The sequence below is a fragment of the Lepus europaeus genome, chromosome 10 (assembly GCF_033115175.1).
Source record: "Lepus europaeus isolate LE1 chromosome 10, mLepTim1.pri, whole genome shotgun sequence".
Taxonomy (NCBI): Eukaryota; Metazoa; Chordata; class Mammalia; order Lagomorpha; family Leporidae; genus Lepus; species Lepus europaeus.
Window position 1 is genome coordinate 32,411,165 of NC_084836.1, and position 25,167 is coordinate 32,436,331.

At 42.7% G+C, this 25,167-nt stretch overlaps 1 protein-coding gene across 2 annotated transcripts in view; it reads left to right on the forward strand.

Annotated features, from left to right (window-relative positions):
- Window positions 1-1,334: 1,334 nt before the first annotated feature.
- KITLG (KIT ligand) overlaps window positions 1,335-25,167 on the forward strand; it is an 82,928-nt gene continuing 59,095 nt past the window's right edge. For both annotated transcript variants that reach the window (XM_062203144.1, XM_062203145.1), the window contains exon 1: window positions 1,335-1,519. In XM_062203144.1, coding sequence (XP_062059128.1) covers window positions 1,505-1,519 — 15 coding nt within the window. In that variant the 5' untranslated portion in view covers window positions 1,335-1,504. The remainder of the gene's footprint in view (window positions 1,520-25,167) is intronic.

The window sequence follows — 25,167 nt, forward strand, 5'->3', positions numbered from 1 at the left end:
ATCAAGACAATAATTGTCTGAAGCATTTTTATTTATTTGAAAGGCAGAGAGAGAAAATTCGATAAAGCTGAAATGTTCTCAATGGCAGAAGCTGGACTGGCAAAAGCCAGGAGCTGATAATTCAGTCCAGGTCTCCCATATGGGTGGCAGAGAGCAAGTTTTACACACTGCCTCCTGGGGGCTGCGTTGGCAGGAAACTGGATCAGGAGCCTGAGCTGGCTATGCAACCAGGCGCTCCCATGTGGGAAGGGGGTCCCTAATTGGTGTCTTTAGCCCAAAGTCAAATCTGCCCCCGGAAGTACTTTTTAGAAGACCTACAGCCAGGACTCCGGGTTTAAATTAGAGCTCTGCCATTGACTAGCTGTGGTTGGTTGGGAAAATTAACCTCTCTAAGGGTGTTTCGTCATCCGTAAAATGGGAGTAAAAATAATTGAATCTATACAGCAGGTTTGTGGAAGATGTAATAACTTCTGTAAAATGTATATAATATTTAAATACATGTTTCATATAACTTACATAGAAATCTTTGACAGAGGCTACTGATATTTAAATCCATGCACCACACCCTCGTGTTAGCTATTATTACTATCACTGTTGCATGATCTTTCCAATTTTGAAAACGTCTCCAGCACAAAGTACAGCTTCCAAAACCCTTGCCGCGCTGGCGAACCGCACGTTTCATAACCCCTACCACTTGCTTTGAATCTTAATTTCTAAACACACGGCAGTAAAGCATTCTGAAAACGGCCTGTTAGCAGTACTTAACCTTGCAACAATTCCTTTAATTATCAAATACTCATTCACTAAATGAATCGTCCATTTTTTTAATAGTGGAGGTAAGACAATGGCCTACCTATAGATCCTAATTAAACCCCCCCCCCCCAAGGCTGGGCGCAGTGCATTCTTTAGCTGGGAACCCGTTGAACTTCTCTCCTGTGTCCTCTCAGCACCGAGCGAGCTGGAGGCGACTCCAGGCGCGAGGTGTTTCGCTGGTCCCAGGCGGTCCCAGGTGAGTCCCAGAGGAGGAGCGGGAGGCCGGGCTGGGACTTGCCTGCGCCAGGCTGCTAAGCTTCGCCCCCCGGCGCACCCACTCCTCCCGTGCGCTCCCGGGGACCCCAGGCTAGGGGACACGCTGGGCTCGGTCGGTGCAACTTCGGAGGCGTGTAGAGCGCTGCGGTGCGGACCCGCGCTCTGCCTCCGGCGCCTCTGTCTGCCAGCGTCTCGCCTCCCCGGGACTCCGGAAGGGAAGGAGGCGTGTCCGGAGCAGGCGGGAGGGCGCCGTATAAAAGCCCCGGCGGCGCGGCGGCCCGGGCTTCACTCGCCGCCTCGCGCCGGGACCTGGAGCGCCGCGGACAGCACGGGCCGTGGAGAGGGCGCTGCGCTCGGGCTACCCAATGCTTGGACTATCTGCCGCCGCTGCTCGTGCAATATGCTGGAGCTCCAGAACAGCTAAACGGAGTCGCCACACCGCTGCCTGGGCTGGATCGCAGCGCTGCCTTTCCTTATGAAGAAGACACAAGTGAGTAGGGCGCGCCGCGGACAGCGCAGGCTTTCCAAGAAAATCGCGCCCGGATCCCCCTGGGAGGCAGGCGCGCCCCGGAATCCGCACCCGGGACCCTCCGGGCTGTGCCCGCCCGGTGAGCCTAGGAGGTCCGGGGGAGGGAGGCGGGCGTGCTGTGCCAGCCCTAGCCTCCTCGCGCCTGGGTGAGCCCGGGAAGGGAAGGACTGGGAGTGATGAGAGCGAGCCCGTGGCAAGTTTGCAGCCCCAGCAGCTAAGTTTGGAACTGTCAGTCGGAAAGCGCAGTTCCCTCCGTCGGAACGATCGGCTCTTTTTGGCCCCGAAGTGATCACTGGAAGACTTCGTCTGTGCCCGGGAGACATTTTCCCGTGGCTTCGGGGAGATTATGAAACAGCTCCCCCCGCGCCACCCTCGCTCGCTGTCGCACCCGGATTTATGTGTGCAGCCCGCAGGTGGGCGCGGGGCGCGGCGCGGCGCCGCCTCGGGAGCGAAGCCAGCCCCGCGCTCCAAAGCCGCTGCACTCGGCGGGGAGGGGAACCTGCCCAGCCCGCCCGGGAAACTTGGCTCCCGGCGGCGTTTGCCTAGTCTGCGGCTCTGGGTGGGCTCTCTGGAGAGCTCCGGAGGAGCTGATACCTCCACAGTGCATGCATGCACGTTGTTCCATTACAAAGGAGAGAAAGTTTTTTTTTTTTTAATAGGCACCTCTAATGATAGTTATTGAGATAATTCTCAGTGCTGCTAAATTGTGCATGATGCATAAAGTGCTGTGGGTGAAGCACTGCCCAGGGGTACAATTAGATTTTTCTCCCCCTTAACACAAATATACGGTTCGTTTAGAAAGGGGCGCCGCGGTGCACAGTTCTCACCCCCGGCGGCTCTTCCCTCTTCTCACTTCCCCTCTTAGGAAAGGCTCCTTGTTTTCTGCCACCAGTTGGATAAGGCTGCCCTTTCACCCCCCAGAGGCTACAACGAAGATTGCAATGTCTCAAACGTGTGGAAGCCGTCCGTGGAAGTGGTGGGGGTAATGGGAATCGGAGACTTCTGCAAAGAGCTTAGAATGAAGGCATCCGTCTGCTGGACGTGCTTTATTAAGTCACCCGCTTGGCATCGTATTTTAAATCGATGTCTAGGTGTGGGAACGTACACAGGACATGGAGCCTCTTGCATGCGCCGGTGTGGGTGTGGAAAGGGCAAGGGAAGGAACTTAGCCTGGCTAAAAGGAGGTGGAGGTCGTCCTCTCCAGAGCGCTCTCCCAGATTCACTAGGGAAGCACAATGCCCATCTGCTCTCTCTTGCAAGCAGGCTGGTTTTTAGGGCACACCTGGGCTCACTATGACATGCAAATGCTAAAGATTCTTGCAACGAAAGAAAAGTTTTATGTAATCGCTTAGTGTGGACAAGCGTTCTGCTTTGTGGCATAATAAGCAAGGGAGGGGAGAACCTTTTCCTTTTTTATAGTAGCACCTGCTCCCTTGAATGGTCCCTGGGAGATCTGGATGGGGAAGTTGCTGCCTTACGTAGTTCAGGAAAAGCACCTGGACCTTCCTATTTAAACAAGACAACAGGAGATAGATCAGGTTAATGTCCAACACTCCAAAGCCAGGCGATGTGCTATCAAGTCACTTTGAGAGTCTGTAGGATTGATGATCCTTGCACCCTTGCTTTGCAAAACAAATGTGAGCTCTGTAATCTCCTTTCTCACTTTGATTAAATGGCTGTGTAAATAGGATTACATGGAATAATTCCATTGAAAACTCAAAAGAGGTCAGTCTAGCCTGAAACTAGTGGCTGTGGCATTAGTGACTCAGTGCTGCCGACCAGGGACATTTGAGACAGCTAAGTATTTTAGAAATGTGACCTGTTCAGACCAAGTTAAAGTGCAGGCCCTTTTGGGGGAACTTGCTGATGTTAGAGGGCAGGCAGGCCAAGGAGGGCCATGCCCTTGTTGAATGAAGGCATTCATTGCCTAGGATCTAATGACCTTCAAGGTTTCCTTTAAGGATACTTCTAGCAATCCCACATTCCAGTCACTGAAAAAGGGGACACTGGAAATAGCACAAAAATCAATCAAATAATCCTTGGAAATAAAGGAGGGAATTAGATCCTTCATATGTCAGGTTATCTAATCCAAGAAGTTACAAGGAAATGTTCAGTGCAACGCTGTGTGAATGGAGAGTAGCATATGGAAATTGGATACTAAGAAGCACAATCAGTTGTTTTCAATCTAACGTTATCCTAACCACGGTGGAACACCTATTAATATTACTCTTTTATAGACATGGCCTCAACACCAGAGTTCTATTATAAGGCAACACAACTAGTTCTGAACTCTCACATTACTCTATATATAGGAAGAAAATTTAATAATATTATAAAAATACTACTTTTATATGAATCACACAAGCTCTCCAAGAATCATGGATACACCAAGCATTCTGGCCTTTCAATCAAGTTAAATAAGTGTGAAATTCCATCAACAACCACTTGGGGTTTGATGAATGATTCTTTCATTTGTTTAGCACACTTCGGTATTTGCAAAATAATTACATAGGCAATGGTCATGAGGAGCAATTGTGGCAGTCATTTGAATCACAAGGCAACAGATTTCTGTTTGTATTTTATGCAAATTGTATGATATAATTTCTAAGGGAATTGTGGTGCTGCCTTAGAAAGAACATCTCTTTCAATGTGTACACATTGTTTAAAACTATATTTTAAGCCGCATGCTCTGATATACTGGTATGTTAAGTAACACCTGTTAAGATTTGGTTAAAAGTGCCATCAATGAAATGTGACTAGTGCCATGTTTATCCATGTGCTTACATTTTTAGTTTCAGGGCACATTGAGAGAGTTATTGCGACTGCTGGCTATTTCAGAAATATGGAGACAGGAAAGATGCACCTGGCAATTAATATAGAAAAGTCCATTTTAGGCCCACTAGCTCTCAGAGAAGCAGCAAATGGCTATTATCTTTCACTCTTCCAAGGAAAATAGGCCTTTTAAAAATCACTATGAAACTTGTTATGAGAATTAAGGTACAAGTTACATCATAGAAAGAAAATTAACATATTTATGAAAAGAGCATTTTTAAATCTTGTCCTTAAGACCACTCAGTTTGGAATGTACGCTTTGGAGAATTCTAATTTATGTAGTTTTAATTGATATATTCTGCCAAGACTTGAAAACTCAAGTGCTATGTCAGTTACATTTAACATAAAACAAGGAAAATAACCATATGGTAATCTGAAAGGCTGTGCCAAACCAATTAAAATTGCTAAATTTTATTTATGTCTAACTGCTGAGTTGAAGATAGCAATTTATAGGTCACATTTGTTCTTTAATGAAAGGTGCTAGAAATCTTTCTTTCCATCACCTTAAAAAAACATGCAAGCAATGAGATTTGGATGGGTTGCAGAATCCCATTGCAATTTGGCCCTTCCAATTCCATATCCAGGAGCACCTAAACTATGATTGCTGGAAGGATTCTAGATTTCTGCCTCCTAAGACTTCGATTCTACCTGCTTTACCACTTGTAGACACATCACCTTAGGCAAGTGGTTAAAGTTCTTGGAGTTTCCCTTTTGTAATCTATATGATGATTACAAAATAGTTATTTAGCTTTTATCACACATGATAGTTGTAAGGACGAGGTGAGGTTTTCTAGTTCTTTCTCCCAGTGCAGTAGCTTCCTCTAGTCACAATCTGAATTTATTATTCCTGAGGATTGCCTGCCCACTAACTTTCATAAGCCAGAGAAAAAATTGGCCATTGCCAAGAAATGATGCTTTAATGAGCAAAGTATAGGGACCCAGTTTTCCTGATTCTGGATCAGCGCCTCCCATTCTAGACTGATATCTGATTATTGATGATCAATAGCATGTGTCAAACCAAGAATTTGTGAAAACAGAGGGAATATGTGGGCATGAGAGATGCTGCGTTCTTTAAATATTTTTTTTTTCTGGAGAGGAAAAATAAATGGGTTAGAAGAGAAATAGAAAATGCACATATTACCTCTATCTCTGATTCAGTTCCCGGTTTCCACACTAGCGCTTTCTAAGTCCCCCTAGTATACTTCTGGAGGCTTATTCTACTTTCGACTAAGGAGACTTGGTCAGCCTGGTGTTCTTGCATTTGCTCTTTTGAGGGAGGCCGTGCATTGGTTTGTGCAGGCTCCCTTTGTTGGCTTTACCAGGCAACATGCAGTGACATTTGTTTTTCTCATTATGCAAGTTTGAGACTTTTTTCTTTTCTCAATTATCTTAATGCTCCCTTTTGTAAATCAGGGGAAGGCACTTGGCTATAAATCTCTGCGGAGTGATCTTTTATCTCTCTTTTCTAGTACATGAATCATGAACAGCAGCTGGAGACTCTGTCTTTGGTCTTAGTCACCTATGTAGTCAGAACAATTTATAAAACGAATTGAGGGAACACTCAGATGCTTTTATAATATATCCTGCTTTCAGGGTTGTTTTGGATAGAGTTTGTTTCATAGAAACCCTTGACTGTAGCCTTTCTGATTTATAGGTGCAGCAAGATGTTTTTGCCTTTTTACTTAATTATAGGCATCCTGAAAAAAACTGTTTACAGGGGGCTGGTAGTTTGAGAGAATTGTCATTATCCCTTCTCTACTGATTTCTTTCTGTCCATAAAAAAGAAAAAAGAAAAAAGAAAAAAGGAGGTGATTTTCTTCTAATTAGGCCTCACAATTCTTTTTTAGAAATCACAATGTGTCTTCTCCAGGAAGACTGTTCTGTGTGTATCTCCCTTTGTCCTTTGGCTACATTTTACCTTCCTGTTTGAGAAATCTCCACTTCTAAGATTCTTGCAAACTTTGAATCAGACGGCATTCAAACTTCCTCACATTATGAGATTTCTATAGCCTTTGCTTCAGTGTGAATACAAACTACTACCCATGTTTTATCACTATGAACCAGTCAATGGGGAGAAATGAAGATTTAAATTTAGCCTGTTTTAGCCATGATACCGCATGATACTTCTTGGTAACAAGGATGGCATTTACACTCCTATTTTCACAAAGTCTATGGTTGAAGAGGATTTTTACTGTCTTTCTTCTAGTCTCTGAAGTTCTGTAATAAGGAAGAATCCTAAGACCAAGTTAGAGATAGTTCGAGGAGACAAGCTTATAAGAGGTAACAAACACTTTCCAGCATCTGCCTGTCTCTTGTCTGTCCCTGTGGCCTCCACTATCTGTGCGCATGTAGCTAGCTGACTGAGATGGAGAGAGCCACCCAAGGAGGAATCTGCTAGTAGAAAGAGCATTCTCCGGGAGAATGAAGAACTGGCCCTCACTTGCCTCTGCCTCCAGATGTGTGACCTTGGGCAAGTCACTGAGTCTTAGTATCTCTAATTGCACCCAGTAATTACTTCCGAGAAGACAGTGAACATGAGAGGCTGCAGCAGGGGACACAGAGCCACAAGGGAAGACAGTGCTTGTGGCTGACACTTTGCCGAGTCTCTCCTTGCCCTGGTTTCTGCCATCCTGGTGTTTGCCCTGGTGCCATCCCTGGAAGAGTTCTTGTCTACCTCCTTTTCTTAGCTGAGAGCTGGGGCTAGCCCAGTAGCCAGCAGCAGTGTTTCCTTAGAAGCCAGAAGATCAGCTGACCCCTCCTCCAGCCAAGAGAATGAATATTCCTCTGAAAATAAGGACATGGCACTGATGATAATGGTGTTCTCTGAGCAGCAGCAGAGTCTAGTGAACTACCCACTAAAACAAAGTTCAGAATTGAGGCAATACCCCAAACAATGAAGAAATAGCAAGAGATGGCCTTTGGTTATCTGGATGTAGGAATGCAGCAATTCCTACACTTTGCAGGTGTAGCTATTAGCTGTTGCCTTGGGGCTCTTGAGGCCTGCTGACTAGAATTTGGTTGTAGTGGGCGGAGGGCAATTAGGTTGCCTTCTCTGTGTTCCAAGTACACAGACAGCAGCTCAAAAATCCCTCGGTTGCCTTGCAAAGAATGTCATTGCTCCCTAGGGTGACCATGCGGAAGGGCATGAACAGACAGCAAGCCTATCCATCTGCAGTGCTCACTTGGAAAGAGCAAGGCTCTCTCACCTTTGCAGAAAGGCTATGGCCACTGCGTAATTGTGTCCCTGGGCAAACCTGGGAGGAGAGAGAGAGAGCACAGCCTGGCGGGGGGCGTTGTGTTTGTTTTACAAACAAGGCCCGTGTTGCCTTTTCCGGAGCAGAAGTTCATTTTCAGAACAAAGGCCCTGTGGGTCCTTAGAGCTCTTGCCTCTTTTTCATCTGGACAGAAAACCCGGGAAACCCAAGACCTTTCCATGTCAGGGCTGAATCACATCTCATTATTGGCTTGTTTCACCTAAATGTGTGTTAGAGTGGTCATAAGCCAGGTTGCCTCTGCAATTACGGTTGAAATGTAATTGTCTATTGTGAAGGAATCTCTTGGGTCTCCACTGTGCTGCCTTTCCCACTCCTCACTTGGGGGCCTTTTCCCCCTGCCTCCTCTCACCCCCTCCCCAGAGAGCTGTCTTGTGAAACAGACACAGGTTCCTTGGCTTCCAGGAAGAGTGCAAGACAGAAAGTGTGCTTTGTTATGAAGGCCTTGCCACTCTCCTGGGATGTGCTGGCTATATGACTGTAGTTGCTGTTAACATTTATAAACACACTGCAGAATTCTAGATGGATGAGCAGGAGGAGGAGAGGGCAAGGATGTTTTCATATAAAATAGTTTCTAACAAAATCTAGAAAACCCAAGGATTGCAAAACAAACCTTAGTGGTCAAACACAGAATCATTATTTATGCTTCCGTGTGAGGTTACGATTTGATGCTTCTGAAATTGTAAACACATTAGGGATTTCCATTCTTGGTGGCCGACCAAAACGTCTGTGATTGCTTTAGCTTGGGTCTCTGGCAATTTTACAAAACTGCTGTGTTCACATGGGCCTACCTAGAGACGTGATCTATTAGGTAGAGGACGGGTCTTAGCATAGATGTCGTTCTGCTGTGTGTTAGAAAGATAAATTTTCACAACACAGTGGAAGGGTTGGAGCTTACTGCTTCCAGGTGGTCCAGAATGGGGACTAAAATGCAGGGATCAAATTTTACAAAGCATTTATGAAAAACAAAAAGGAGGGTATTAGTGTACTATTTTTTAATATTTGGCTGAAATTCTATGTCGAAAAGCACAGAACTACAAAATAGGATTTATATAATTCTTTTATTGTTTTTATAGCAAATTCTAAGTGTTCTTTTTTTTAATAAAAACTTAATTCAAAATTCCTGTCCAGGAAAGTAGATTTTTTAATTAGATTTTTGAAGTTGATTGTTACTTATTTGAAAGACAGAGACAGAAGGAGAGAAAAGAGGGAGAAAGTTAAAAGCATCTTCTATCTGCTGATTCACTCCCCTAGTTCTGTAAAAGCAAAGACTGGGCCAAGTAGAACCCAGATGCCCAGAGTTCTGGGTCTCCTGCATGGGGGGCAGGGAGCCAGGAACTTGACCCATCGCTGGCCTGACTCCCAGGATGCTTTAGCAAAAAGCTGGATTGTAAGCAGCGATGGGACTCCATCCCAGGTACTTGGATACAGGATGCTGGGATGCAGGGGTCCCAAGCAGCAGCTTCATTTGCTGTATCACAATGCCTGCCCCAGAGTAAAGTGTTTTTAAAACTTTAGTATGTGTTTGTTTTTAGGGTACTGAAGCCCTAGTACTCTGTTTTAACAATACTTAGACAATAATAGTGGGTCAGCGCTGTGGCATAGCAGGTAGAGCCGCTGCCTGCAATGCCTGCTTCCCATTTGGGCGCTGGTTAAGTCCTGGCTGCTCCACTTCTTATCCAGCTCTCTGCTATGGTCTGGGAAAGCAGAAAGCAGTGGAGGATGACCCAAGTCCTTGGACCCCTGCACCCATGTGGGAGACCTGGAAGAAGCTCCTGGCTCCTGGCTTTGGATCAGTGCAGCTCCGGCTACGGCGGCCATCTGGGGAGTGAACCAGTGGATGGAAGACCTCTCTCTCTGCCTCTGCCTCGGCCTCTCTGTAACTCTACCTTTCAGATAAATAAATGTTTAAAATAATAATAATAAAAGCAAATAATGGACCTATTTTTTCCTTTAATTTGAAATTTGGATAGTTTTTATTAGGTTATGTTTGGGCATTTATTAAGTTTGTTTGGTTTATTTCATGTATACATATATTTCACTATAGACTAATTTACAATTACAAGTACCTGCTGATGGAGCCAGTGTTGTGGCACAGCAAGTTAAACTGCCCCTGAGATATCAGTATCCCTTACTGGAGAACTGGTTTGAGTCCTGCCTGTTCCTCTTCCAATCCGCTCCCTGCCAGTGTGCTCGGGGAAGCAGTAGAATATGACCCAAGTGCTTGGGTCCCTGCCACCCACGTGGGAGACCTGGATGGAGTTCCAGGCTCCTGGCTTCAGTTTGGACCAGCCCTGGCTGTTGCAGCCATTTAGGGAGTGAACCAGCAGATGGAAGATCTTTCTGTATCACTCTCACTTGCAAAATAGATAAATTTTAAAAAAAATCTGTTAATAATAGCAAGTTGTTATATGAGAGGGCTTTAAAAAGTTTGTGGGAAAATAGAATTAAAAGATGAGCTTACTTTGATACAAAAAATTTTGAAATCCATGCATAGCAGGGGTCTTCAGAAAGTTCATGGAAAATCCATATGGTGAAAAAACTAAACATGGATTTCAAAAAAACTTTTCTGAATCAAAATAAACATATCTTTAAAAAAGTGGGGTTTTGGGGGGTTGTTTTTAATATGAGAGGCAGGCGGATATGGAGAAACAGACAGAGAGAAAGAGCTCTGCAAGGCTGGTTCATTTCTCAAACGCTTGCAGTGGCCAGGACTGCGCTGTGGGAAGACTGGAAGCTGGGAGCCGAGAAGCCAGTCTAGGTCTCCTATATGGGTAGATGGGAATCCAATCATTTCAGCCTTCACTGCGGCCTCCCAGGGCCTGCATTGGCAGGAAGCTGGAGTCAGAAGCTGGAGTTGAGAACTGAACCCAGTTACTAACATGGAATGCAGGCATCTTAACTCCTCGGCTCAATGCCCGCTCCATGAGTTTACCTTTTAATGCCAATTTCCAGGAACTTTTTGAAGCTCTCTCATATAATGCTCACAATATGAGAGGACCTGTTCTAATACTTTTGCATCCATTTATTTACCTTTGTGTTTTTAAACAGTTTAATGGAGTTTAAAATCCAAAACTGATTTGGCCATTTATTGTTTGTACTTTTGTGCAAATGTCACCCATAAATGAGTCAGCATGGAGGAACGAAATTTACTGTAATAAGTGTCAAGTGTTTGACATTTAAATGTGTAACTATTTTAAATAGCTTCCACTATTGTTTTATAAAATCAAACAGTCCTAATAATAGATCATGCCAAAATGGCACTTAGTAGAAAACAGTTCCAAGAATAACTGGAAGATAGGTACCATTAAATCCCATTTCTCAGATGAGAAAACTAAGATAAAATCTTTCCCCTGCCAAATCCAGTTATTTATGCCAAGATTATCACCCACACAGATTCACACCGCAAATTCAGTGCCTCAAAGGTACATATTCTGTTTACGGGAACACTAAATCAAAAGCAAATGCCAATAGACAGGCATTCAGCCTAATGGCTAAGATGTCCATGTCCCACATCAGAGTACCTGGGTTTGATTCCCAGCTCTGGCTCATGACTCCAGCATTCTTGTTGATGCAGATCCTGGAAAGCAGTGGAATGGCTCGGATAATTGGGTTGTTGCCACCCGAGTGGGAGACCTGGATTATGTTCCTGGCTGTAGGCTGTAGCCTAGTCTTAGTCTGGTCATTGGGGGCTTTTGCGGTGTCAATTAGGGGATGGGGGCTCCCGGTCTATCTCTTACCCTCTCAAGTAAAACAATAAGGGCCACTCGGATGTTAAAATCAGCAGTTGCTGAGTAGAGTGGCTCATAGTAGAATCTCTCCCTCTCTCTCCTCTCTCTCTCTCTCTCTCTCTCTCTCTATATATATATATATATATATGTATATATACATATATATATATATGTATACACAATATATATACATACATACACATAGAATGTTTTGAAGTAAGTAAAGGTTTTTAGGTACTTAGACTTTTTTTTACAAATTTACTTCTTTTTTAAAGGCAAAATGTTGACAATTCTGCTAGGTTTATTATACACACAAATGTGGTTGATGATTGGGAAAGGCTACTTTGTTCACCATTTATAGCATTCATTTCAGTAAATAGGCAGCGCCATTTTATTAAGTGAAACCAGAGACCATGTGAGATTAGAAAAGTTTGGACTGAGAGGCCGGCGCTGTGGGGTAGCGGGTAAAGCCGCTGCCTGCGGTGCCAGCATCCCATATGTGTGCCGGTTCGAGTCCCCGCTGCCCCACTTCCCATCCAGCTCTTTGCTATGGCCTGGGAAAGCAGTAGAAGATGGCCCAAGTCCTTGGGCCCCTGCACCCGTGCAGGAGACCTGGAAGAAGCTCCTGGCTCCTGGCTTTGGTTTGGCGCAGCTCCAGCCGTTGTGGCTATTTGGGAGTGAACCAGCGGATAGAAGACCTCTCTCTCTCTCTCTCTCGTCTCTACCTGTGCCTCTGCCTCTTTGTAACTCTGACTTTCAAGTAAGGAAATAAAATCTTTAAAAAAAAAGAAAAGAAAAGGTTGGACTAAGTTATAGATAAAAAAGAGGATCAATTCTGCCACTAAATAGCTATATGACCCTCAGGAAGTTTTTCTCTCTGAACTTCACCTTCCCAGTCTTTAAAATGGGCACTGAAGTTACCACCTGGAAACAGTATTGATGAAATGGTTAAATGAGGTAGAGTGATGTCACCACAGCTGGTTCTTAAGAATCTTTTCCTTCTCTGCTAGAACATTATAACAAATCTATATGCCCTAGGAGGACTTCAGCATTAGGAATTCCTGACTTTGGCAATAGGGTTTGTATGAACGAATGAATTAAAGTAATTCTTAGAGACTAATAATTTCCCTATTTGTACACTATCTGCCTTCACCATTCATAAACACTCAGTATGTTGAGAATATTTCTCAATTTTTAAAAACATTTATTTATTCATTTGAAAGAGTGACAGAGAGCAAGAGATCTTCCACCTGCTGGTTCACTCCCCCAAACAGCTGCACCATCCAGGCCTGACCAAGATGAAATCAAGAGTCAGGGACTCCTCTTGGTCTCCCATGTGGCTGGCAGGGGCCCAGGTACTTGGGGCATCTTCTGCTGCCTTCCCAGGCACATTAGCAGGGAGCTGCACCAGAAACAGAGTAGCCTGGATTCTGATGCTGCAGTGTGGGATTCTGGTGTCACAGGCAGTTAAGAAAATTTGTCCAAGATTAAAAGAAAAATCATGCAAACAAGTGGAAGATGTTGGATTTGAGGCCAAGCTTGTTGAATTCTAAAGATCAGATTCTTTTCATGGCTACAACAGGAGGCACCCATACTTAGACACATGCCTATGCATACAGCCTGTACAGCTTGAGCTGCTTTTCTTGGTGACTTTTGAATGTGGCAATGTGATGGGTTTTGATCTTGCACCAGGAAGACTGAGAGCAGGCAACTTCTGGTAGACGTGTTACTTCTGAGCCCGGATCCTCAGTACCGCTCCGAAGTGTGCATGACTGTGTCTGAGCCACGCTCCCCCAAGTGAGGGAGCCTGGGCTTCAAGACCGGTCCCTCCTTCCCAGTCTCCTTCGCTGTCAAATGGAAACCCCATGCCTGACTCATCCACTGTGAGGGAGGCCCACTGTAAACTGTAAAAGTGCCATGTACTTTCTGGAATTAGAATTACTGCCAGGTCCTGGATGCCTTTCCAATAAAGTGGTACTTTGTTGGCAGAGGGCAGATTTTAAAATATTTTTAAATTGTGTTTCACAATAACTTCTTGGAAAAAGAAAGATGCTCTAGAGATTACTTTGATCGGTTTGCTCTGACCTTGTTGATGTGCTGTTTTTGAAGACAGTTTTAAATGGCTGCAGCTGTATTAGAAAGGCATTTAATAATGTCCTTATGCTTATGTCCAGGTTTTCAAGCTCCCAGCTTTTTAGGTTTTGGTCTTTGCTTGATAATTCCTTGTCAATTAAAGTGCATAAATAGTAACAACAAAATAATAACAATAGTGATTCTGTGTTAATGGTACAGCATCGTTATTAGTAGCATTATCTCAGAGTGGACTCTTCAGGAGGTCAGTGCATGTGGAACTGTTACCTGGACAGTCCTGGCATCATCTGGCAGGTGAGGGAGAGAACAGACAGAGGCATGGTAAACCACAGAAAGTTTGCAGGCAACCATTTGAGGTTCTTTCCCCATCTGCAAATGGGATGAGCAATGGTGCATTTCACATAAGTGGTTATGAAAATTAAGTGAAATAACCCACAAAAAGCACTTAGTCCACTTCCTGACACAAAGGGAGTACTTAATAAACATTAGCTATTGTTATTAGCATTAAGTAAATGGTAATATAACACTTATCAAAAATAATGACTTTCCATAAAGTAAGTGATTTTAATTGCAAAGTCTCCACTGTCAGAGTGAAAGAGATAGAATTCTTTATTCAAAGAACTCAGGCTTTAAATTCACTTGTCTTGAATAATTGTTTTCTTTTTTTTAGTTTAACAAAAACTAGGGGGGAAAAAAGCTGAATGTGTGTAATTATAATCTGAAGAGTTTACCTAGAGCAAAGTTACATCTTTCTAGCATGTGCCCAAGGTCACAGAGCTGCCCTGTGACGGAAACTGGAGTATGAACGGGTGGCCTGGATCTGGAGCCTACATTCTAATCCCTGTGCTGGACCAGGAACTGGGATAATGCGAGCCCTTCTCATTTTGAATCAATGTGTGATTTCCTGTCATTTACAGCATCCATAGAAATGTAGCCCCCCATCAAAGGGCAGATCATGGCTTTTTAGGCAAAAGCACCTAGATTTTAGTTCTACCTCCTGACTGTAACTTGCCATGGGGATCTTAGGCAATTTATTTAACTTAGCTTAACCTTTTTAACCCTCAGCAAAATGCAGGAACAATACTTTGCAAGTTTCCCTCTCTCCCTCTTCTCCCCCTGCTTTCACTGTTCCTGCCCTGCCTTCCTTCTTTAACCTACAAGTATGTGGAGTGTTCCTGCTTTGTGATGGTCACTCCCAGAATGGTGCTTTTCTAAGAAATATTTTTCACACTCACAAGTTTTCCTACTATCATTTTAGCACCAACTTAGGTTTGTGCAAAGTGTTTGACTCACTGCTCTCAGATAACTCAGAAGGAGCCTGGGCTTTGGAGTGAGACAGAATGAGGTTTAAATTGTAGCTCTCTTATTCGACAAGGCCAAGGCATGATATTTCCTTTCTCTAGGCTTCGACATTCTCATCTGGACGAGGTGTGGGTGGTAAGGGTAATAACATGGGGAAGGTGTTTGGCACAGTGGTTAAAGTGCCCCTTGGGACACTTGACATTGCATATGAGAATGCACAGGTTTGAGTCTTGGCTCTGCTTCCAGTTCCAGTTTCCTATCAATGCACACCCTAGGAAGCAGCAAGGGATGACTCGAGTAGTTGGATCCCTGTGATCCATCTGGAAGACCAGGATTGAGTTCTATGTTTCCTGGCTTCAACCTGGCCCAGTCCTGACTACTGCAGACATTTGGGAAGTGAACTAGCAGATGGAAGATCTTTCTTTGACTGTCTCTGTCTCTGTCACTGTGCCTTTCAAATAAAATGGAAAAAGAAAAGGAGGGGGTTAATAATACATAGTTGCAAGTATACAGTGATTATATGAGATACTCAAGTGTCTCAAGTAATGTCAATAAGTGGTATCTAATCTTTAGGGAATGCATTATGCAGCAAATACATCCCCCTGCATTTGATTGTCTACTCTGTCATTTTACTCCATTTTTTAATGAAGGCTATACAATTTAAAACCTGTTGTCATTGAAAATAAAGCAAGATTATGGGTGATTATGGGCAGTTGGTTGTGTGACTGTGTGCTGAGATTTGCAAAGGGCCTGGACATTTGTAACTAAGATGCTAACACATTCTTGGCTTCCTCTGGAATTGTCATGAGAGTCAAAAGAGGTAGTGATTCATAATACCTCCCTCTACTGACTATACTGTTAAACTTTCCAAATACATAAAGCCTCTGTGTGTGCTAGTGTTTCCAAAATAAGCCTCAAACTACTTGTTGAGTGGTCCCATCACTAATAGCTTTGGAGACACATCTGGTGTCTCTTCCTCAAATTGGATGTCTTTCAGTCACTTCATTCTTCTAACGTTCTGATTTTTTCATGTGTAAAGTGAGGTGGTTGTGAAAATTTAGTGAATTAACACAGCACAAAGGCAAGCATGGAGGTAGTTACTACAGACCCAAAGTAAATGTTGGCGGCTTTCAAATAAAATGCATTTTTGTGTTCAAATTTACATTTTTTTTTCAATGTGTGGAATTTCATATGCAAGATTTATTAAGTTAATCTAACCAAACCAATTTAATTGAATTAGTTGAATTTATCTATTAGCCAGCAGGAATTTTAACATTTTGTTTTAATATGTTGACTTGAATTAGTAGGATCGATCGTTTGGAAATGTTTTCATGGTAAATTCGGGCTTGATTTCCTTGTCTGTGATTCAGTTTTGGGGTTTCTGGCCTTGACTGTCCAGGTTAATCTTTGAGGAAGTTTTGTATCAATCAAGACAGATGCAAGTTACTTTTATCAGCCCATTGCTTCAGGTAAACAAGCATTCCATTCTTTGACAGAATGTTAAACTGTTATGTTCCTTTTGATGGAGTGCTGACTTGTTCAAAGCATTTGTGAAAGGGAGAAAAGAGCCCCTGTGTTCTAACATCTTGTAACCTACAGGTTGCTCCTAAAGGTTTCCTGACCAGATCTTTGACTATGGATGCCTCGGTAATTAATTTCGCAAACCAGAAATGTGCGAAGTGATTTTGGATTCAGTTCAGAGTAGGATTTAGCACAAACATTTGGACGAAGACTAAGCAGATGTGAAATCTCTTCTAGATGCTGAAAAAGGAAAACAAAACAAAAAACCCATATGAGTCCATTCTCCTAAGGCCCAAAGGAAGAGAATAAAGCGGAAACATTGCGTGTGTTATTTTTGTAAATAGCTTAGAAGGAGAATGGGATTTAAAGAGGCTTGGTTTTGCACCTTTCCCCGAAGATTAGTGTCCTAGAATTTGAGAGGCAGTGCAGGAAAATCAGAACAAGAACTTGCTGACAGCAGGGAGGCTCCTGTCCTCAATTCAGGCATGTGGTTTAGTTGCCCTAAGACGTCCACATCGTTATCCAACAAAACAAAGAGTGGGTGCTTTAACATTTTAAAGATGTTTTTTCTAACCCACACGATCTAGAGCTATTCGCAGAAGTCTGATCATGTCACTAACCTGGCTAAAATTCTGCACTGGCTTAGCATTACCTGCAGGATAAAGTCCAAACCCTCAGCACACTATACAAGGGCCTCTGTGGTTTGGCTGTTGCTTATCTGCACCACTCCCTGAGTGGTAAATTTCATTCCAGTGTCACCTAATTGAGCACAGTGAGAGACCCATGGCACTGAACTTGGTTGCAAAGCTCTTGAGAGCCTCTTTGTTTGACTCAAATGGTTCCTCCTTGAGACATCTATCTGTCCCTCCCTGTTCCTACTCCTTTACTGTGAATAGGGATCGTACCCGTGATATCCTTTAGCATTTAAAACATAGTCTGTCAATGATCACATTATATGGAAGTGATCTTTTTACTTACCTGACTAAATTGCCTCATGGTATTCCCCAACTAGTGGCATAGTGCCACAATCTTGGTAAAGATTAATGAATCATGGTATCTTTAAGAGAAAACATCTACTGCTCAGCATTGTAAGCATGGATCGGGCATTTACCAATTTTGGGCCTGTTGACCTCATTTGACACATGTGTTGGCACTGATAAGGGTGCCTTGGAAGCTAGGTAGAACTTTAGAACATTACGATTATGCATTGATGTCAGTAGGAGACACACAAATTTCTGTGTGTGACACTGCCCCACACAAACAGGCACACATTGTTGAAACATAATTCTCTTTGGAGAGAGAAATGATCAATGGACCATTTCATTGGTAGAAGAGAGTGGAGACACTGAAATAGAAAAAGAAGAGGATGAGGCATTTGCTTGTGATTCTTTAAGGAAATTACACAATAGACTAAATGGCAAGTGCCAGTTAGAGCTTGTTCATGCAATATAGATGGGGTTAAGAGCCAGAAATTTAGATTTCAGAGTATCTTTGGTGGTGATGGTGAAGAAAATGTGGATCCCAGTACTTGCAGTATATGCCAGGTCCCGAGCTAAGTGTGTTAGTACTTCATCTCCCCTAATTCTCCCCATCTATATGGGTGACAGTGTGATTATTCCATTTCACAGAAGAGGAATGGGAGTTCAGAGAGGCTGAACAAATTGCTCATTAGGGTAGTTCAAAAAGTTCATGGAAAATGATTGTAAAATATTGAGCTTATTTTGATACACAAATGTTGAAATCCAAATACTTTTTCATAATACACATTTTCCATGAAATATCCGATATAAGGGTCAGCAAACACAATCTGTGTTCCTAATATTTTGCTTGGTACAAGTACTATTGCCATCTTCTTCTCTTGCCTACAAGTTTTTCTTAATATATAACAATTAAGACCATTATAAATATAGTAGATTCTTCCTCCCTGACTCACCCACATTCAAGATGCTTCTTTTAATATTCTCTTTTCGCAGTTTGTGCAGCTAATAGGTTGCCAGTGCAATAGACAAGCACAGAATGTTGTAGTTTTGGATTATGATGTGTGTCATGTCTATCTAGAAAGTGTTGATAGGCAGAATTATGACAATGTGAGAAGTTTGAGATGCTTCTGTTTGAATTATATTTATGGATTTAAGTATGAGGAGTTTAGGAAAATAGTGGGTTAGTACATTGGATTAGAAATTTGAGTATAGAGTAGACAGTTAGAGAAAGATGAAGAGGAAGTCTTGTTTTCAAACTTTATGTGCTTTAGGAGCCACCATTTTCATGACCCAAAGCCATAGTATATGTACTACTGTGTTACAATGCAGTGCTCTAGCGTAATGTTGTAGTGACTTTGTATACTTCAAAAAATTAACTTTGAGAGTGATCTTTTGATGCCAATTCTTCAAACTTCTAAAGTTTTTAAAATTATGTAACCTTGTGACATGGGCACTTTCCCATTCAAAATAATTTTTAATTTGGTAAACTTCTTGGCATTGGATATAGAACTGAAAAGTTAACATTCTTGAACCAACAGAACTTTTCAAGTTTTATAGAATTGTATTAGAAACAGCAGATTTTAACTCCTGCCTCAGTTTGCAAACAGAAGCTTCAAAAGGACCAGAACAGAGGAGATGGTGTACAAAAACTGAGCAATGAAATAGATGTGCAAAAAAGTCCGTGCAGATTTGGCACGTCCAGCCCAAAGCAGCTGAAGCATATCTTTTAAATTTCATTAAGCTGGATGCACTACTCATGAGGCCCTCTCTTCATTTCCTGATGAGGTAGATGGCCATTCTCTCCCATATGGTGAGAGACTCTCTCTGCTATCCAAACAGTCCCCTGTTTACATTTATTTCTCCATCCCCTTTTGATTTCTCAGCAGAGCAGCTGCTTTGAAAAGAAGCCCAAAGGATTATCCAGAGATCATTCACTGCTCGCCCTTCTGCCCGCCCAGAAGAGAAAGTCCCTTTTTTCCTCCCAGCATTATTTAGAGGAGGGACTTAATAGCTTTGAAGTATGCTTTCCATACTCTTCTTTTGTTTTGTTTTTTTTTTTCTTTATTACTTAGAAGCTAAATTGATAAGCTTTCCAAGACTTCTATGTGGATGAATTCCAGAACATAAAATAACTTACATTTACTTAGAAGATTGTGATCTCAGAACCTTATAAAATAATGATGATAATGTGTGATGCTAGAACTCCTCTCATAGTAATATTATAGTCATCTCCTTTGATGTTTCTGTTGTGTAGATTTTCTTTAGTCAGTTGAGAAAACACCACTATTGTAATCAAATGTATCATGGACATGGACCTAGAGAAATATTAAAGGTACAAATAAAATAGCTAAAAACTCAAACAGAATAATTTAGCTAATTATTGTCATTAGAATGCAGCAGTTATTTGGACCTAAGAATGAGAAATATGACAATGGCTTGTACCCAACTAATGATCAAGAACCTTCTCTTTCATTCATTCTAAAAATATCTTCGAGAGTCTTCTTCATACCTAGCACTTCTCTAACCACTCTGGCTGAAACAGTGATGGACTGAAAATCCCTTCCTTGTGGTGCTCACACTGCAGTGCAGGAGATAGATAATAAGCAGAATCTGGGGAGTGGTATTGCAATTGCATTGTGTAAATATGACACTATCTGCTGAGGATTGAATTGCACATTATGTAGATTTCATCCCCGCCCCATTTATATACCTGGGTTTATTCTATGCAAATAATTTAGATATTGCCACTGCCATGGTTGGTACTATGTAGAAGAGGATTTGATTGTGGGAGCATTTTAATGGATAATTTAGTAGCAGTTAACAATACATGAAGTCCACAGATAATAGAGGCGCATGGACTATGAACAAGGACCAGATCAAGGTGCTGGAACTAAGAATTATAAATAAGAATAATATCACCTTGTGATGTTATTGTGGCCTTGGCGGTCTTGGTCAAGAATTCAAGTGTTCCTACCAATCTAATGGAAAAGCTCTGGGAGATTTTAAGCAGCCGGTTATGTTTAGTGCTCCCAGAAGAGCACACCATTGTAAGCAGCAATCATGAAAGCAAAGAAGGCTACGTAGAGGATTCCCATGGTCTCCAGCAAGAGTGAAGGAACTTGGCAGCAGCTGTGGTAGTACAGGAAGAGATGGAAAGAACTGAACATTCTGAGATTTATTTTACTGGTAAGAAAAAATGTGATGGGACTTGACATACCAGATGTTGAAACAGGGGAGCAGGAAGACTCAAGGAGGGTGCCCAAGGCTTTGGCTCGACTTCCCTTCCTTCAAGTTTGGAAATAGTGTTGCTTGTTTGTAGGTGTGGTTATAAGACAGCAATGATAATAGTCATAGTGAATATCTATGAGAGATTCAGTAGGTATATCAAGAGCTTTGTATGTATAACTCCATTTGATTCTCAACAACCCTGTAAAGTATGTTCCATCATTATAGCCAAGTTACAGAAGAAGAACTGAGGCACAGAAAAATTAAATAACTTTCTAACAGCAACAAAGATAGCAAGTGGCAGACTAGAAATTAAAATCTGGGCAGTAGCAGTTAAGTTACCTGGAACCCCCACATTCCATATTGGAGTGCCTCAATTCAGATTCCATCTCTATTCCCGATTCTAGCTTCCTGCCAGCACACACCCTGGGAGGCAGCAAGTGTAGGATGACTTCCTGCAGCCTGTGTGGGAGACCTGGATTCGATTCCTGGCTCCTGACTTTGGTCTGGCCTACCTGCTAGCTGTTGTGGGCATTTGGGTAATGAACCAGCAGATGGAAGATCTTTCTCTGTCTGTCTCTCTGCCTTTCAAATAAAATGAAAATAAATAAAGTCAAACTTTGGACAGTTTGATTCTAGAGTGGATACCTCACAGTCCCCCTACTCTATGCTGCCTCTGTGTGCAATTTTCTAAAGCTATCCTGGATTTATTACTGAAGCTAAAGTTGACTTTTCAAATTCTGCTCTTTAGGATCGCACTCACCCACTGCCTGAGCAATTTGGCCTTACTTTTACAGCAGGTAGAAATGAACCTATCTGCTTTGGGAGAGCTGATAAAAATCCAAGCCCAGGAGGCAGTTTTGCAATGCCTTTTTATCACCTTCCCATGCTGATCTTTAATCTGACCGGGAGCCATAAGTGAGCTGGTGTCATTCATTGTCCTTATGGCTTTCAGAATTCAACACTGGAAGGATTAGCACTATAATAAAATAATAACTATAGCATTAGCAGTTATGTAATGATCTCCTTGATCTGCAGTCCTGTTGCAGAAGCTTTACATAACACTGTCTTATTTAATCCTTTCCAAAATCCCGAAACATGTTATCATCACGAGAACACGGAGACTCCGAGATGTTACATAATTTTTTTTTTTTTCAAGGTTATTGCATGTAAGTGACAGAACCAAGATTTGAATCTGTGGCTTACTTTGATGATGTTCTTTTATTTCAAACATCATCTCTTTCATTAGCAATGAACCTGAAATTGAAGTGTATTGTTATCAGAGGAACGTGTCCCGGGCATGTCAATGAACCTGTAATTGAAGTGTATTGTTATCAGAGGAACGTGTCCCGGGCATGTCAAAAGTAAATGCTTTGCCATACTTCAGGCGATAGAACTGTGTTAAAACTCATATAGACTGCCAATCAAAAATTTCTTTTTTAAAAACCTAAAATTATTCTTATTTTTCAATTTGAAATAATAATGGAAAGTTCCTAAGGAAAGTTTAGATCAACTTTTATGAGAACTAAATGCTGAATAGCTGGATTCTTTACTCTTAGTCTTGTTTAGGGTTTCGGTATAGACAATCCACTCTAGCTCCTTTAAAACCGTAGGGGATATATTGAAGTACATTCAGTGGTTTATAAAACCTGCCGAAGGTGTGGGTGGTTGACTGAGTTTCCAAAACACTCCCAAGCACTCAGACCCCGGTTAAGACCGTTGCGGCCTGTAAGATTTTATAGCCAGTGCCAGAAGCTGTTACTGCTGCCGACTGCAAAAATCTTGCCAGCAAAATGCATGCCCAGCATCCAGCCTGTCTTCAAATATTTCCCTTCCCTGGCAAATCTGTGCAGAGTTGTGCCTGATTGGCGGAGTCTAAGTCTCCTGAGCAGCCCTAGCTCACAGCAGAGCAGTCTGGGAACTAGAGTTTGTCCTTCTCTAGCGCCTGCAGGACAGGAGGTTGTGCTACAAAGGATTGGGAATGGGAACTGAGAGAGCCAATCGGTGTCTTCCACACTCACTATGTTTTTCTTTACTCTGAATTAGGAGCATGTAACAGGTAGTCAGTTAACCCAGTGCAATCTTGTATACCTTGGTTTGACATCTTTGTTTTCCCTAATCATATACACATACGAGCTACCTGAAATGATACCAAGTGTTTTTAAAAAATGTGTGGGAAAATGGAATGAAAAAGTAAGTTTAGGGCCAGCATTCTGGTAAAGCTACCACCCATGACACCAGCCTCCTGTATGGGCACCGGTTGAGTCCTGGCTACACTACTTCCTATCCAGCTCCCTGATAATGGTCTGGGAAAAGCAGCAGGAAATGGCCCAAGTGTTTGGGCCCCTGCTACCCATGTGGGAAATCCAGATTAAGCTCCTGGCTTCGACCTGGCCCAGTTCTGGCCTTTGTGGCTATCTGGGGAGTGAACTGGTAGATGGAAGATATTTCTGTCTCTTCCTCTCTCTCTGTAACTCTGACTTTCAAATAAATACATACATCTTTTTTAAAAAGGAAGTTTAATCTGGTTCAAAAATATGAAGTCAATAGTTTTTTCATCATATTTGTTTTCTGTGAACTTCTTGAACACAAAGTATATGCATGGATTTCAAAAGTTTGTGCACCAAATAAACTTACCTTTTTTTTTTTTTTTTAATTTTGTTTGACCAGGAGAAAGAGAGACAGACAGACAGATATCTTCCATCCACTGGTTCAGTGCCCACATGCCAGCAACAGCTGGGGCTGGGCCAGGCTACACCCAGGAGCTCTGTACCCAATCTGGGTCTACCATGGTGCCAGGGGCCCGAGCACTTCAGCCATAGCCTACTGTGGAGCTCTGTACCAATCCGGGTCTACCATGGTGCCAGGGGCCCGAGCACTTCAGCCATAGCCTACTGTGTCCCAGAGTGCACATTTACCAGGAAGCTGGAACAAGGGGTGGGGCCAGATTCGAACCCAGGCACTCTGATGGGACACAGGCATCTTCACCACTATACCAAACACTTGACCCTAAACTTATATTTGAATCCCATTTTCCTTAAACTTTTTGCATTACCTTCATGTCACATGAAAAGCTTGCTAACCATGCACATGCCTGGGATGCACCCTCAGAAGTTGTTATTCTCTGGCTCTCTGGAGTTTGCATTCTAAATTAACATTTCAAATAATTATACTTTTCATAAGACAGCCAACTCCCCTTGTTACAGCTGGGGCACCATCACTGAAGGGGAGGGGGAACTGCCACCACGTGTTCAGTTCAACAAAAGGCAGCTGATGTGTCCGACACATATTGCATAATCTGGAAAGCCAGTTCTGTGACCTCTGCAAATCAGGCTTGTCATCTGATGTGACGGCGAACACGATCAAGATTGCGAGTGTTCTTTCAGCTCATGCCTCCCTAGCATCACTGGTTTTGATGAGATTTGGAAACAGTTATAGCAGAGTTTAAAGATTTAGTTCATCTGTTTTGTCACATTAACTTTCCTAATAATTAAAAGGCCCTGAGAGAACACACTGCTGCGAGTCTCAGTAGCTGATCTGACAGCTACATCTGAGCAATTTAATTACATCCATGGGGAAAAAAGCACCAGACGTTGTAGGAACCTCAGGTATTCATTCCCAGAGTCCAGTTGTGGGATCAGAGGCCAACCAGAGCCTACACATTTTCCATCACCGAAATGTTGAAAGTTCAAAAGAGTTTACAGATTTAAAAGACTTGCAGTGCATTTGGCTTATATGAGTTCACCCTTTCAGAAGCAAACTGCAATTTAGGTTTCTGTCACTGGTTTTGGAAAGCCACAGCTCTGAGAGTCTTGCATATCATGGAGGCTCACGTTTAAGAGCAATTAATTGGCAGAAGAGGAGCTGAGGTCCACGAGGTACTAAAGACGGGTATGTGGATTGCAGAACGGTTATGAATTTGTGCCATGCTTCGGCCAGTGCTGGAAGTTTGTGTTCCTCTTACATGTTTGAAAATACACATAGTGGCCGGCGCTGCAGCTCAATAGGCTAATCCTCCTCCTGTGGCGCTGGCACCCCGGGTTCTAGTCCCGGTCGGGGCGCCAGATTGTGTCCCGGTTGCTCCTCTTCCAGTCCAGCTCTCTGCTGTGGCCCAGGAAGGTAGTGGAGAATGGCCCAAGTGCTTGGGCCCTGCACCCCATGGGAGACCAGGAGAAGCACCTGGCTCCTGGCTTCAGATCAGCGCAATGCGCCAGCCGCATTGCGCCGGCCTCGGCGGCCATTGGAGGGTGAACCAATGGCAAAAGGAAGACCTTTCTCTCTGTCTCTCTCTCTCACTATCCACTCTGCCTGTCAAAAAAAAAAAAAAAAAAAAAAAAAACACAGCAAAAGGAGTCAGCAACAAATCTGTAAATCTAGGTTCAACAGTGAAGTAGCACCCTTCCGTTTTCTCCAGTTTAGTTTGTTTCATATCACGATCCTCATGAAATTTATTAGAGTTAGTGATTAACTAGAATCTCCCTAAAATAAAGTATATTACACTGTGTGAGGGGATTATTTTTCTTCTTCTGCTTTGTTGTGACTGCTACAGAGACATATTTATGTATAGCTAATGGTCTATATATCTTTTTAAATTTTTATGTATGTATTTTATTTTGAGAGGGAGAGAGAGAGAGAGAGAGAGAACAGAAAAAGCC